Source organism: Thalassophryne amazonica, chromosome 6 (assembly GCF_902500255.1).
Source record: "Thalassophryne amazonica chromosome 6, fThaAma1.1, whole genome shotgun sequence".
In the NCBI taxonomy this organism is placed as follows: domain Eukaryota; kingdom Metazoa; phylum Chordata; class Actinopteri; order Batrachoidiformes; family Batrachoididae; genus Thalassophryne; species Thalassophryne amazonica.
Window position 1 is genome coordinate 21,254,741 of NC_047108.1, and position 15,880 is coordinate 21,270,620.

Genomic DNA, 15,880 nt, shown 5'->3' on the forward strand with positions numbered 1-15,880 from the left:
ACCTAAGGTGGTTCTGTTTTGTGGTTGATGCAGTGGTGTGTGGCACATGATCCCATGAATATTCAAATCAGGTGACTGTTGCTGTGGTGATCATGAGTCCAACTGAGACTGCCTGTGTGTCACATGTGGTTAGTCTTGGGCACTGGATCTTGGAGATATGATACAGTAGAAAATATTTAAGCGGCTGTGTTACTCACTGATGCTTTCTTTGTATTGTCAAAATGCTTCATTGTTGAAGTGTTTCTTGCTGGTCTTGAGAACATAACACTGGGTTACCGTCCCGGTGTCCTGTGGCCTCCTGTCTGGTACAGCTGTCTTTGGTGTGATTTGACTTAAATGTTTTTGGAAGCTGATTTTTCATACATGGGTCCACCTGTGGTGGCGCTCTGAGACTGAAAAGAGTCCTGTTTGTCTTTTGACAGAAAGGAAATGGAGCTGGTTCACCTTCAGACTAAAGTGGAGGAGGAGCAAAGTGTGGTGGCTCAGCTTCAGAAGAAGATCAAGGAGCTTCAGGTGGTTCACAACCTGGTTCAGCACTCAGGTCCAGACTTGGTTCTGCAGTTTAGTAACCTGTGGGCCTTCTGTTAGACTCGTATGGAGGAGCTGGAGGAGGCGTTGGAGGCGGAGCGGCTGTGGCGAACCAAAGCTGAGCGCCAGCGGAATGACATCGCCCGTGAGCTGGAGGAGCTGAGCGAGAAGCTGGAGGAAGTGGGCGGAGCCTCAGCAGCTCAGATTGCCCTGAACAGGTCATTACATTTATTAATTAATGGACCCATTTTGGGAAAATCCCACAAAACTCTCATATATTCACATTTTGTTGTGAAATGACATTTTTTTAATAAGATCTGGACATGTTCATGAAAGCATAGCTTATTTTTAAAGTGCTTTTTCCTCTTCACATGGCTCCAAACATTTCTACATATAATACATCCATGTTTTTTACACTCCGAGTCCAGGGGCTTATCGATCCTGTGTCCCGTGGGTTCCTGTGTCCCGTAGGTTCCTGTGTCCCGTGGGATCCTCTGTCCCGTGGGATCCTCTGTCCTGTGGGCATTTTCTGTTAATTTTTGGAACCTGTACTGTTTAGATTCAGTGGGTCAGAAAAGTTTGGTTCCATTTTTTCTGATCATTATTAGTGTCTGTTTTAATGCATGGAAGATGGCCACCCCAAATCAGTTGTTTTGCACTTAACAAATACTGACATTCACTGAGTAAAACAAAAAGTGTACCCATATGACCGATTGATCTCCATTTATGATATCAGTCTTATACAACATTCTGGGCTGGTTTTGGAATTTTAAAAAAGGTGGAAGGGGCTGTGGTGGGTGGGATGGAGTTGGGGATGGGTCAGAAACAACAGGAGTCAAAAGGAATTTTGTTGATTTTCTGTTTGTGTTGCATTAACAAATCTTAAGTTCCATTCTGTCGTACTGGAGTGGACCACACTATAGAAGACATCAATGGAATGATGAAGGATAATGGTGGTCGGAGTGGTGTTACACTCAAACAACATTCTTATTGGCAGCTCCTGAAATGGCTCGTCTCAATGAAGAAGTCACCAGTCATCTCACATGGAGAAACTCAAAGACATTCTTGTTGAATATAATCCATTTGATCAGGACAGTGACTCACTTATAAATAGGATTAGTAGAGCTGTGATGCCAGAGAACATCAAACAGGACATCCTGAAGGCTGCTGCATACGGAAAGCAAAGTTATATGGACTTTGTTGAGAAGCGTGTGTTGGGTACAACTAGCCTACAGGAGAAGATGACTAAACTGAAGTTTCTGAGCTGGAAAACTGCTTGCAAAACTGTGAAAGTAAACTTGCCTTCAGGTGTAGTGGAGTTGATTTGTCACTCTTCTCTCTCGATGGGTCTGTCTTTAAATGCTTGGACAAGAGCAATTTAATGACTGTCCTCGAGTCATTCCCAAAAGCAAGTGGAGATGCAAATGGTGTTGAAGCCTTCACAGAAGAGCAAGGTGCTGGAGACTCTGTCTTCAAAGCCTTGATCACTGATGGCAGTTGTCCAGGAACTATCAGCACTTTGTGTGAAAATTAGTGAAGAGTTCACAGACCACTTCATACGAACAATAACTCACAGAGCCCAGAACCACAACGCAGTACACCTTGTGTTTGACAGATACAACGAACCACATTCTCTGAAGCGAATGACCCAAGATATGTGACATGGCAAGACTTCTGGTGTCTACTGTTATGATGTGACAGACTAGACACAAATCAAAGGTCCGCTGAAGAAATTTCTGAGCAACAACAAGACAAAGGACAAGTTGACAGTGTATCTTGTGAAAAAAAAAATGCTTGCTACATTTGTCACAGGTGACAAACATATGGTTGTCTCTACCAAAGATGGAGCTCAGTCACATTTTATTGACACAGACCCACTGTGTAGCAGTCATGAAGAGGCGGCCACTGAACTGCTCTTGCATGCTTCCTACACATCCAGTGTAGGCCATACAGCGCACATCTGGCCCTCAGAAGGCAACCCCAGCTTGGAGATGGTGCATACATGATTGTTGGAATGGGCAATAAGGAACATGTTCCTCTCAAACCAGTATTCACTGCACTTGGGCCAAAGTTGGCAGAGAGCCTGCCAGGGTTCCATTCCTTCACGGGAACCAATTCTACTGAAAAATTTGCTAGAAAGGGAAAGTTACCTGCTGGAATACATTGCTTAAAATGAAACCACATGTCATCGAAGCCTTCAAACCTCTGATGGCACAAACCTTATCCACCTGGTACAAATGAAAACAATGCTGATAAGGTACTGTGGCATTTATTAAAAACCAAAGTCAAGCAGAAGCTGAAAAACTTCCTTTGACATGTTCTACTTTGAAGTGTAGAACACACTTCCAGGCAGTGTGCACACTTCCAGGCAGCAGTGTGGTGAAATCCAAAACTACCTTCTCCACAGGATTATGGTTGGAACTTGGAAGACGGGTGTTTCATGCCTGGACCTCCCGTACCTGCAGCCACTGTAGAACTTGTTAAGTGTGGATGTGGTGCAAGCAAGTGAACCACATCATCATGCTGCTGTCGAAAGAAAAAACTTCAGGTGCACTGAGTTTTGTGATTGTGGACACTGAAATGATGCAAATCCCATATGAAGTGCATGCGTATGTGCATTTGTGCGTGCGTGTGTGTGCACATTCGTGTGTGTGTGTGTGAGTATGTGTGTGCGCGTTTGTGCGTGCATGCATTTGTGCGTGCGTGTGTGTGTGTGTGCATTTGTGCGTACGTGTGTGTGCACATTTGTGCGTGCGTGTGCATTTGTGATTTGTGTGTACACGTGTGTGCCTGTGTGTGTGCGTTTGTGCATGCGTGTGTGTGAATGTGTGTTAATGCACTTGGTTTCAGTGCAGAAGGTTCCCAGTTCAAATCCCACCTCTGCCAGATTTCTCTATGTAATGTGGACTTGCGTCAGGAAGGGCATTTGGCGTAAAATTTGTGCCAATTCAACATGCAGATCCACCTTGGATTTGCTGTGGCGACCCCGAGTGCAAACAAGGGAGCAGCCGATGGGACTTACTTAATAAAAGTTCCTATTTCTTTACTTTAGCACTTCTGTTTTATTGGATGAAGCTCATCATAAGCATTGGTTTGACATATTCAGGATAATTCAATAAACAGCATTTTCAAAATAATGCGTCAAAAGTAGATTTTGGCACCAAATTTGTGATTTACTGAAAGTTGTTCTAAAACTCGCAAAAAATACAACCACCACTTTTTCTGTTCTACAGAATGTACAAATTACGTTAAAAATAATTTCCTAGAATTAACATTCCATTCGAACTGAATTACGTCTGCCCCTGCACTATCCAGGAGAAAAACCAGACCAGCTGTTCTGGTTCCTGAACTGTTTCCCTTATCTGTGGAACCGAACAGTAGAAAAGCACTAACAGACTGTCAATTGCATGATGCGAACAGGAAGAGGGAGGCCGACTTTCTGAAGATGCAACGAGAGCTGGATGAGGCGGGTCATCATCACAAAGAAACAGCAACCACGCTGAGGAAGAAGCACTCGGACACGGTCACGGAACTGAGTGAGCAGATGGACACGCTGCAGAGAACCAAGCAGAAACTGGAAAAGGAGAAGATGGAGTTCCAGCTGGAGGCCGATGACCTGGCTTCCAATGTGGAACAGCTGTCCAGGTCCAAGGTACAACAGCGCCCCCACCTGACACCTCTGTCCAATCTGCATGTTAGTTTTGGTTTTTGAAGCTCCACAGTTTGCCAACAGATTTAACACGGATGGAAATAGGAATAAGTACAAATATTTTCACTGTCACATATTTCGCAATCATGTGTGAATGTTTTCAGATGTTCCGACGTTTGACAGGAAATTCGTAGTTTTGAGAAAACCATGGAAACTAAATATTTACACAGAAATTAATCTCTAATTTTACAGAAAGAAGTTTTAATGTTTTCAAAACAATAGTTAGACTGCTATATTTTGCAGAGGTTAGATGAAGTTACTGTCAAGTCATTCTGAAGTCATCAATCTGTAAGTCCGAAGTCAAGTCTCAAGTCATCTTGCAAACAATTGGTGGTCATTATGACTTGAGACTTGACTTGGGACTTGCTGATTGATGACGAGAGTGACTTGATGGTGACTTCATCCCAGCTCTAGTATTTTGGCAATAACATTTTAATCTTCTTCTTCTTCTTCTTCTTTTGGCTGCTCCCATTAGGGGGTGCCACAGCAGATCAATCATCTCCATCTCACCCTGTCCTCTGTGTCTTCCTCTGTCTCACCAACCACCTGCATGTCCTCCCTCAGCACATCCATAAACCTCCTCTTTGTCCTCCCTCTTCTCCTCGTGCCTGGTGGCTCCATCCTCAGCATCCTTCTCCCTATATACCCTGGGTCCCTCCTTTGTGTAACGCACCAGCTGGGTGTGCGTAGTGGGGCGAATAACTACACTACTCAGGACGGCCGAGAATGCAGATGGGTCTTAGCCCCTGTCCCCGACTCGATTAGCTTTCCCAATACCCCGTGTCAGCCTAGCAGGCGGCATAAGTTGGGCCCAGGATTTAATGTGGATCACGGTGGCTACCTGGGTGGGTGTGATGTGTAATAGTGAGGTTCGGCAACCTACCTTACCTGCCCCAACTGATGCAACCCCACAGCGGCAAGGGAAGCCCCCCCACTCCGGAGTAGAAACCTGATTGAGCCAAAAACTCAATAATGTCACTGTAACAATACTTCGGAGCAATTGGCCATATGATTTATTTACATGAATAAAGAAAGTAAATGGCTGGTCGCAGGGTTGCAAGAAAACAAAAACACACCAAAAAAAATGAATCTCAGATACCTTCAAAAGTAAAATAAAAAAAAAAATAAATAAAATAAAATAAATACTCTTCAGAGACAATTCTCACTGGAAGAAATCATATATGAGTCACTTCTCAACACACTATGCAATGACCTTCCAGCCAATAGACTCTCCCTCAGAATCTGAACAATTTCCTTAACAGAAATACCAAGCAAAGTGCGGTGACCAGGTAACACTATACAAGGTAATGTCTTCGACGTCCTCAATTTACACACAAGTTAGTTCAGCTATACAGAAACAGAATGAGTACCGTAAATCCGTGGATATCTCGGTGATCAGGAGCCTGGCGGTGAAAAGGAGTCACTGGTTGGCAGGGGATAATGGCTTCACCTCATACCGACAGACGATGGACCACGCGTCTGGCTTTATCCTACGTTCACAGACCCCACGACACGGCTTCTCGTTCGGAAGGGCTCTAAATGTGCAGTCGCAATGTGGATGCAACCACCTTCTTCCGATACTCCTGTGGGGGATGACGTAGCGCTCAAGCGAGCCTTGCTCGCCTCACCGGACCGGCACAGCGGCACCACGGACCCCGCCCTTTCTTCTCTTTTTCTCCCTCTTTGGCTAGCGTGTCGGGCCCTCTCGTCTTCCCGCGCCTCCGTCTTCTCCCTCGGTACTGGCGTGACGTAACCCTGGGTCCCGCTCTTTTCTCCCTCTTTGGCTAGCGTGTCGGGCCCTCTCGTCTTCACTTGCCCAGCGTGGGCAGGCAGTGATGCTTTTCCTGACTTGACGTTTAGGCGACTTCCTTCAGCCTGCTGCAGACGATCCGTACCCACGCAAATGGCAGAAACGACACCAGCGCCACCGTTAGCACGGCGTTTAGAACCACACAGCAGCAGCTTCCCAATGGCCTCTCAGCACCAACAAGCTCACAACGTCCGTAAACATGGGCCAGCGGCAGGAAAGTCCTTCCTCCTGTGATGAGCCCCGCAGCTCCTGTGTGTAGAACTTTTTTCTTTTTTTTTTCGCTCCGTCTCACCACACCTGCCTCTTACACCGTCCGTGAGAGACTGTCCTTCTCCCACACTAAACGCACGCGTCCCCTCCGGTTTCTTTTTCTACCAAAATAAAAGCCCCAATAAAAGGGAGGCGCTGTAATTCAAATTGAGTCCTTTTCTGGCCCTCCGCCACATTTGCACATGTCCAAACCATCTCAAGCTCACCTCTCTGGCTTTGTCTCAAAACTGTTCCACCTCTGATATGTTAATTCATAATCCTGTCCATTCTCATCACTCCCAAAGAGAATCACAACATCTTCACCTCTGCCTCCTGTGTTTTTGTTAGTGTCACTGTCTCCAAGCTGTCCAACATAGCTGGTCTCACTACTGTCTTGTAGACTTTCTCCTTCACTCTTGCTGATATTCTTTGTTTACAAATCACTCCTGACACTTTTCTTCACCCACTCCACCATGCCTGCACTCTCTTCTTCACCTCTCTACCACACTCTCCATTACTTTGGACAGTTGACCCCAAGTATTTAAACTCATCTACTTTCACTACTCTGTCTGTCATTCCTACTGCCATCTCTCCTAGACATTTCCATGCCGCCACTGGAATGTCATCTGGACCAATTGCCTTTCCACTCTTCATCCTTTAATAGCTGCCCTCACTTCATCCTTATTCATCTCTTGCACTTCCTGATTTACTATCCTCCACATCATCCAGACTTTTCTCTATGTCATTTTCATCAGCTCTGCAAAATATTCCTTCCAACTTCTCAACATACTCTCCTCACTTTTCAGCACATTATCATGTGCATTTTTTACGACCCTACCCTGCTGCACATCCTTTCCAGCTCTGTCCCTTTGTCTAGCCAATCAGTAGAAGTCCTTTTCTCCTTCCTTAGTATTAAACTTCTTGTACACCTCGCTAAATGCTTTTTCCTTAGTTTTTGCGACTTCTCTTTCCACCTTATACCACATCTCCTTGTACTCCTGTCTACTTTCTTCACCTCTCAGACTATCCCAAAACTTTTTCACCAACCTCTTTCTCCTTATGCTTTCCTGGACCTCTTCGTTCCACCAGTCTTCTTGTCTTCCTTCCTCTGTCCAGATGTCACACAAAGTACCTTCCTAACTGTCTCCCTCACCACATCTGCAGTACTATTCCAGCTGTCCAAAATTGCTTCCCCTCCATCCAGTGGCTCTCTCACCTGCTCACTGAATTATTCAGCTTCCACCATCTGATCCTTTGTTGAGCTCTCTCTCTTCTTCTTCTTCACCTCTAATGTCATCCTACAAACCACCATACTATGTTGTCTGGCTACACTCTCTCCTGCCATTTCTTTTAGTTTGCATCTCAAACACAGAATGTAGTCCACCTGTGTGCACCTTCCTCCACTCTTATATGTCACCCTGTGCTCCTCCCTTTTCTTAAAATAGGTGTTCACCACAGCCATTTCCATCCTTTTTGGAAAATCAACTCCCATCTGTCCTTCCACATTCTTGTCCTTGATACCATACTTGAACCATATATTGAGCTTCCTCCCACACCCAAAGATATGCACGTTAGGTAGATTGGAAACTTTAACTTGTCCATAGGTGTGCGTTTGGGTGTAAATGTGTTTGTTTGTATGTGGCCCTGTGACAGACTGGTGTCCTGTCCAGGGTGAACCCTGCCTTATGCCCTATGACTACTGGAATAGGCTCCAGCTCTGCGCAACCCAATCTTGGATAAGTGGTTGAAGATGAGTGTGTGTGAGTGTGTATTGAAAATGGATGGATGGATTTCCCAAAGTTCACGACCATAGGTGAGGACAGGAGTGTAAATCAACTGGTAAACTGAGAGCATCGCCTTCTGGCTCAGCTCCTTCTTCACCATGACAGTCCGGTACAGTGTCTGCAAAACATCAGAGGCCGCCCCAATCAGTCTATCAATATCATGCTCCAAGGTACTCCCATTCGTGAGCAGGACCATAAGATACTTAAACTCCTCCACTTGGGGCAGTAACTTTCCCCAACCCAGAGGAGACAGTCCACCCTTTTCTGACAGAGGACCATGGTCTTAAATTTGGAGGTGCTGATTCTCATCACAATTACTTCGCACTTGGCCTCAAATCTGCTCAGTGCACATCGGAGGTCACCACCTTTTGAAGCCAACAGAACAACATCATCTGCATAAAGCAGAGATGCAACTCTGAGGCCACCAAACTGGACATCCTCCGGTCCCTGACCGCACCTTGAAATCTCATACATGAACATCACGAATAGCATTGGTGACAAGGGGCAGCCCTGGTGGAGCCCAAGACCCACTGGAAACAGGTCCAATGCAATGAAAGAATCCAGACACAGTTCCTATGTTGGTCATATAGAGATTGGATCACACATTGCAGTGAATCCGGTACCCCATACTTCCACAGCACCCCCCACAGGATACCCTGAGAGACCCGGTCATATACCATTTCTAAATCCACAAAACACATGTAGACTGATTGGTCATAGTCCTAACACCCCTCTAATATCCTTGCAAGAGTAAAGGGTACACAGTTGCACAACCAGGATGGAACCCACGTTGCTCCTCCACAATCTGAAGTTCAACTAATGGTCTAAGTCTCCTCTCTAGTACGCTGGCATTGGCTTTCCCAGAGAGGCTGAGAAGTGTGATTCCTCTATAACTGGAACACACTCTCCAGTCCCTTTTTAAGGATGGGAACCACCACCCCAGTTTTCCAGTCCAGAGGTGTGTCTCCTCACCTGATACCAGTGTGCCAAGGGTGGCCCTATCAGAAGTTAATGGTCCAGACAACACAGCTTTGAGGATCACTGGAGCTTGCAGACCCCTCCACCACATTAAGGTGGCGATCCAGCGATGGAAAGTTTCAGCAATTTTCTAAATTTAGCAGCATGTTGTGAATCTGGCATGGCACACTTGTATGAGCCCACTGTACTAAGAAAAAAGTGCATTTATGAAAATGTTTTTCGATGAGGTCCAAAAAAGTTCATCATCTCAAATCTTCAAACTTCAAAAATACAGAGATGATATTTACAGAATCAATGAAATCTGTGTGCGTTTGAAGATCATTTATTTTAATATCCTGGTTTTTGAATAAACTGCTTCACTGACAGGCCCACTGATGGCATGATGGATGGATGCCAGCCCTGCACCCCACGGCACTGGATGACCCCCTGCGTGTGGCTTAAATGCTTGCATGGTCATCTCAAAAATTGCATCTTTTTTTTTTTTTTTTTTGCTTTGATTTCCTGTTTTCTGTTTCTTAAGCTTTGTAAAACTTTGAAAAACCTTGTAACTGTTAGAATGGCCTAAGCAGTGGGTCACCCTTCTGAGTGTGGTCTGTTTAAGGTTTCTTCCTCAATATCATCTGAGGGAGTTTTTTACTGACCATTGTCATCTGTGTTCTTACTCTGGGGGTTGGCGAGGTTAGATCTTACTTGTGTTAAGCATCCTGAGGCAGCTTTGTTGTGATTTGGCGCTATATAAAATGTAATAAATTGAAATTGAAATGAAACTTTAGGCAGCACAGTGTCTTAGTGGTTAGCACAGTTGCTTCACAGCAAGAAGGTCATGGTTTCAATTCCCACCTGTGGCCTTTCTTTGTGGAGTTTGCATGTTCTCCCCGTGTTTGTGTGGGTTCCCTCCGGCTTCCTCCCACATCCAAAGACATGCAGGTTAGAAACTTTAAATTGTCCAAAGGTGTGAATGTGTTTGTTTGTCTGTACATGTCCCTGTGACAGACTGGTGTCCTGTCCAGGGTGAACCCCGCCTCACACCCTATGACTGCTGGGATTGGCTCCAGCCCCCTTCCCCATGACCCTTAGCTGGAGTAAGCGGGTACAGAAAATGGATGGTTACTCTTTGATTCATATCATCTACATCTGAATGTGACTTGTTTCTGCTAATAAGTCAGAACAAACTTTATTCTAAATAAAATGAAAATTTTTTTTTTATTAAAATCAAATACTCTGACATCAAAGTTTCCACTATAGTGCAATTTTTACTCAAAAATATTCCATGTGTGTGTGTTTACAGGGTACAGTGGACAAGATGTGTCGGGTTTTTGAGGATCAGCTGAATGAGACTCGGGTCAGAGCCGAGGAGCTGCAGAGACAGCTGACTGAAGTTTCTGCTCACAAAGCACGAGCACTCACTGAGACCGGTACACACCACAACAACTGTCAACAACAACAACTAGAACACAACTCACAGTGTGCCCATGTCTGCTGAGGCCAGTGTGTCCTGAATGTGCGTGTCGATCAGCATCATGAACTGATGGTTTGGGGTCTGAAGCTCTACGTGTGTTCAAATATACATGCTGATTTACCAGCAGTGCACACTGTTTATTCCATCCTTCCAATACACAAACTACTGCATGGTATGCATTTGACACCTCTGCCATCATACTCATGCAATGTGGAGTGTGTCCACCCAGATACACAAAACTGTGATTGACAGACAGACAGACACGGACAGATAGATAGATAGATAGAAAGTTTATTGATCCCGAAGGAAATTGTGAGGCGGTCTGTCGCTCTAATTCACACAAGTAAAAACACACATGTTAAAAGTACAAGGTCTGTTAGAAAAGTATCCACCCTTTTTATTTTTTTCAAAAACCATATGGATTTGAATCAAGTGTGATTGCATCAGACAAGCTTGAACCTTCGTGCACATGCGTGAGTTTTTTCACGCCTGTCGGTTGCGTCATTCGCCTGTGAGCAGGCTTTGTGTGAGCACTGGTCCACACCTCTCGTCATTTTTTTATTGCGAATAAATGTCTGAACGATTTGGAGCTTTGCTGCATCAATTTTTTTTCCAGAAACTGTGAGAGACCTCCAGGTGGACACCGTTCAGAAAATTAATATGGCTTTCAGGGACGATTTTATGGGAATTATACAGATTAAGGAGTGTTACTGCTGCTTTAAGGGCGGCCCACAACTGCTGAGAGCGCAGCGCGCTCCCAGCGCCGATCGACATGCTCAGACCCCGCTGAAACAACCAGATCATTTCCAATGTGAAGGCTTTGTTGATCCGGGACCTCGTCTGACTTTCACAAAAAGGGAGAAGTTGTGGACATCAGCACTTTTTCGGCACATTCCACTGTTACAGGAGTTTTTTTCATGGAAAGAAAAGCGGAGGGACACGCCACAGAGCCGTTCATTACGCAGGACAAAATCACCTCGGTGTTGGTCTCACAGGACGGCTTAAAGGTGGATTTCAGATGGATTCCGGTTGCTTTTCAGTCGTGTGATTATCCGATTGTGATTGTGTATGAGCTGGACCTGCCCCAACATGTCCTGGAAGGTTTCATCACGGCGTTGCTTTGCGCCATGCAGCTCCACCGCGACGCGCGGAATTCCTCCGCACGTCTGTCTCAATGTGCCGAAAAAATGCTGATTTCCACGTCTTTTCACAATTCCTGTGCTAGTCAGACGACATACCGGATCAAGACAGCGTCCAGTTTAGAAATGAATGGCACATTCCACTGTTACAGGAGTTTTTGTCATGGAAAGAGGAGCGGAGGGACGCGCCACAGAGCCGTTCAGTACGCGGGACAAAACCACCTCGGTGTTGGTCTCACAGGACGGCTTAAAGGTGGATTTCAGATGGATTCCGGTTGCTTTTCAGTCGTGTGATTATCCGATTGTGATTGTGCATGAGCTGGACCTGCCCCAACATGTCCTGGAAGGCTTCATCACGGCGTTGCTTTGCAGCTCCACTGCGCGTCGCGGTGGAGCTGCTCCTCTTTCCATGACAAAAACTTCTGTAACAGTGGAATGTGCCGTTCATTTCTAAACTGGACGCTGTCTTGATCCGGTATGTCGTCTGACTAGCACAGGAATTGTGAAAAGACGTGAACATCAGCATTTTTTCGGCACATTGAGACAGACGTGCAGAGGAGTTCCACGCGTCGCGGTGGAGCTGCATGGCGCAAAGCAACGCCGTGATGAAGCCTTCCAGGACATGTTGGGGCAGGTCCAGCTCATGCACAATCACAATCAGATAATCACACGACTGAAAAGCAACCGACAGCCGTCTGAAATCCACCTGAAAGCCATCCTGTGAGACCAACACCGAGGTGGTTTTGTCCCGCGTAATGAACGGCTCCGTGGCACGTCCCTCCACTTTTCTTTCCATGAAAAAAACTCCTGTAACAGTGGAATGTGCCGAAAAAGTGCTGATGTCCACGACTTCTGCCTTTTTGTGAAACTCAGACGAGGTCCCGGATAAACAAAGCTTTCACGTTGGAAATTATCTGGTTGTTTCAGCGGGGTCTGAGCATGTCGGCGCTGGGAGCGCGCCACGCTCTCAGCAGTTGTGGGCCGTCCTTAAAGCGGCAGTAACACTCCTTAATCTGTATAATCCCCATAAAATCGTCCCTGAAAGCCATATTAATTTTCCGAACGGTGTCCACCTGGAGGTCTCTCACAGTTTCTGGAAAAAAATTGATGCAGCAAAGCTCCAAATCGTTCAGACATTTATTCGCAATAAAAAAACGACGAGAGATGTGGACCAGTGCTCACACAAAGCCTGCTCACAGGCGAATGACGCAACCAACAGGCGTGAAAAAACTCACGCATGCGCACGAAGGTTCCAGCTTGTCTGATGCAATCACACGTGATTCAAATCCATATGGTTTTTGAAAAAAAATAAAAAGGTCGGATACTTTTCTAACAGACCTCGTACATATAAAAAGTAGTAATAAGTAATACAACACTAAGAAAATCAGAGACTAGGTCCAGAACATTTCCGGCTCATTTCTCCTACTCCTGCCTGAAGTGGCTGCATTATACATTCTGATGGCGTGAGAGACAAAAAAGTTCTTCCATCTCTCAGTGGAACACCTCAGTGAGAGACAGACTCTGGAGCTCACAGACCTGCTGGTCTCCAGAGAAGAAAAATTCTGCAGGTGCTGAACATGTAAATCGGTGAGGTTTGCACATACAGTGTAATTTATCAAGGTATAATGGACTATTTTTAAGTCTGTGATGGAGTCTGTGGTGAAGGTGTCAGAGAGGAGGATGTTGAGGAAACTGCTCAGCATCCTGGACAACACCTCCCACCCCATGCATGCCACACTGACATCCTGTCAGAGCACCTTCAGCCACAGACTGAGACCACCGAGGTGCACCACAGAACGCCCCAGGAGGTCTTTCCTACCCGTGGCAATCAGACTGTATAAACCCCCCCCGCAGGATGAATACATAATGAACAGAGTTATTCAGAGTTATTCAGTTACTCAGAGTTGTGTGCAATATTATTGAACATCTTGTGCAAATGTCTTCCAGTCATTTCATATAAATTTGTTGTACTTATTAAAAAAAAAACATTGTTCACTGTTCACTGTTTCTGTACTCTGGCAAAATAATTTCCTTCAGGATAAATAAAGTTGATCTTATCTTAACGAAACTCCTGCACAGCACCAGCAGTCAGCACCACAGTCTGTGGTCAGAACCATGGACACCTCCGTGGAGACAGACACAAATAACTCTCATTCTATATCATGTCCTATATGATTGTGCATCAGTGAAGAGAAAATATTTACATCATGCACCCTATCATCATTATTAAGACGGTGGAAACACGGCCAGACGGGGCAGGACGGCTTCAACAGCACCGAGGATGAGGACCTGGACGTGTTTACAGACACTGTACTGTGTTACATTAACAACTGTGCAGATACGCTCACAGTTAGCAACCCTGGATGACCAGGGAGGTGAAGCAGCTGCTGAAGGAGAGAAACTCCACCTTCAGAGCTGGTGATAGGGCTCTCTACAGCACAGCCCGCACCAACCTGAAGAGAGGCATCAGGAAGACAAAGGAGGACTTCAGGAGGAGGATCCACAACCACCTGCACACCAACATGGATGGAGGTCCAGCACCTCATCAACTACAAGCCTGGCATCAGAGCTGCTGAAGGTGACGGCGTGTTGGCAGAACAGTTAAATCTGTTCTTTGCTCGCTTCGAGACTGCGACACCAGGGGCAGCCACATCACAGCTGAAAGTAACTTCACGGTGCAGGAGCACGAGGTGAGGCGCATGCTGAGGGGTGTCAATCCACCCAACGGCATCTCCAGACAGGTGCTGAAAGACTGTGCAGACCAGCTTGCTAGGATTGTCACCAAAATCTTCAAGTGTTCCCTGATAGTCTGCTGTCCCGTCATGCCTGAAGACCTCCACCATAGTCTCTCTAGCCAAGAAATCCCCCATAACCAGCCTGTTGCACTCACACCAGTGGTCATGAAGTTGTGACGTAGAGCAGTGATTGCTTGGGGGGGACGTAATTTATGGCCCCTTCATACATAGTACGAATAAATACAACTCAGGGCGACTCACGGCGAAACAGCTCGTATTAACGAACCACGAAAACATTGTGCCGAGGGGCAGATGTGCACGATCCCGGTGATTGACATATTGTTTACTGTGCTTTTTATTCTTTTTCTTTTTAACTTTTTTATTATGCTTTTAATCTTTTAATCATGTTCTTTGAACTTTTGATTTAATTTGTTTTTGGTTTTTATTGCTGAGTTGTTTTCTGTGAAGCGCCTTGAGGCGATGCTGTCGTGATTTGGCACTCTATAAGTTCAATAAATTGAATTGAATTGAAAGACATGGGGGAGGTGCGCTGTCTCCGACTGCTGCAGCCCGGCGCAAAGGCGAAAGATGTTTTATATATTTCCACATGAGGACAGCAGGCAGAGACACCGCCTCACAGAGGAATGTCCTAAGTTCATGTCCTTCCAAACACGGAACATGTCCTCCAGATGGGACGTCCAGGAACAGAGATCTTTACAGCCGCATTTTCGTTATTTGTTATGTAATTGCGTATGTAGGTATTGGTCATAATTATTTATATAACTGTCCTGGTGGTGATTTCTGTGTTTGTAATGTGTGCACTGAGCTGTCATCCAGCTGTCAGTGTGCTGTGATCAGCTGACAGTTCCCTCCCCGTGCTGTGTGTGATCAGACCTCGCTGTCTGGCCCCCATGTGATCAAATCTGTACATACATACGAGGTCTGTTAGAAAAGAATCCGACCTTTTAATTTTTTGCAAAAACTATATGGATTTGAATCGTGTGCTTGCATCAGCCAAGCTTGAACCTTTGTGCGCATGCGCAAGTTTTTTCATGCCTGTCGGTTGCGTCATTCTCCTGTGAGCACGCCTTGTGGGAGGAGGATTTTCAATGTCAGGAAATTGGCTGAGCGACTGCCGCTTTACTGCATCAAAATTTTTTCAGAAACTGTGAGAGACAGCCAGGTGGAAACCATTTGGAAAATTCAGATGGCTTTCGGTGAAGGAAACTCATCTCGGCCGCTTGTACTCGTGATCTCGTTCTTTCGGTCATGAGCCAAATCTCATGACCATAGGTGAGGATCGGAACGTAGATCGATCGGTAAATCGCAAGCTGTGCCCCCCTACTCAAATCAAATCAAATCAAATCAATTTTATTTATATAGCGCCAAATCACAACAAACAGTTGCCCCAAGGCGCTTTATATTGTAAGGCAAAGCCATACAATAATTACGGAAAAACCCCAACGGTCAAAACGACCCCCTGTGAGCA

General features: G+C 45.6%; 1 protein-coding gene across 1 annotated transcript in view; it reads left to right on the forward strand.

The window, feature by feature from the left end:
* Positions 1-15,880, forward strand: part of LOC117511945 (myosin-7B-like) — a 239,631-nt gene that overhangs the window by 156,393 nt on the left and 67,358 nt on the right. Inside the window, exons 26-29 of the mRNA XM_034171880.1 lie at positions 423-513; positions 589-746; positions 3,949-4,180; positions 10,347-10,473. Coding sequence (XP_034027771.1) covers positions 423-513; positions 589-746; positions 3,949-4,180; positions 10,347-10,473 — 608 coding nt within the window. The remainder of the gene's footprint in view (positions 1-422; positions 514-588; positions 747-3,948; positions 4,181-10,346; positions 10,474-15,880) is intronic.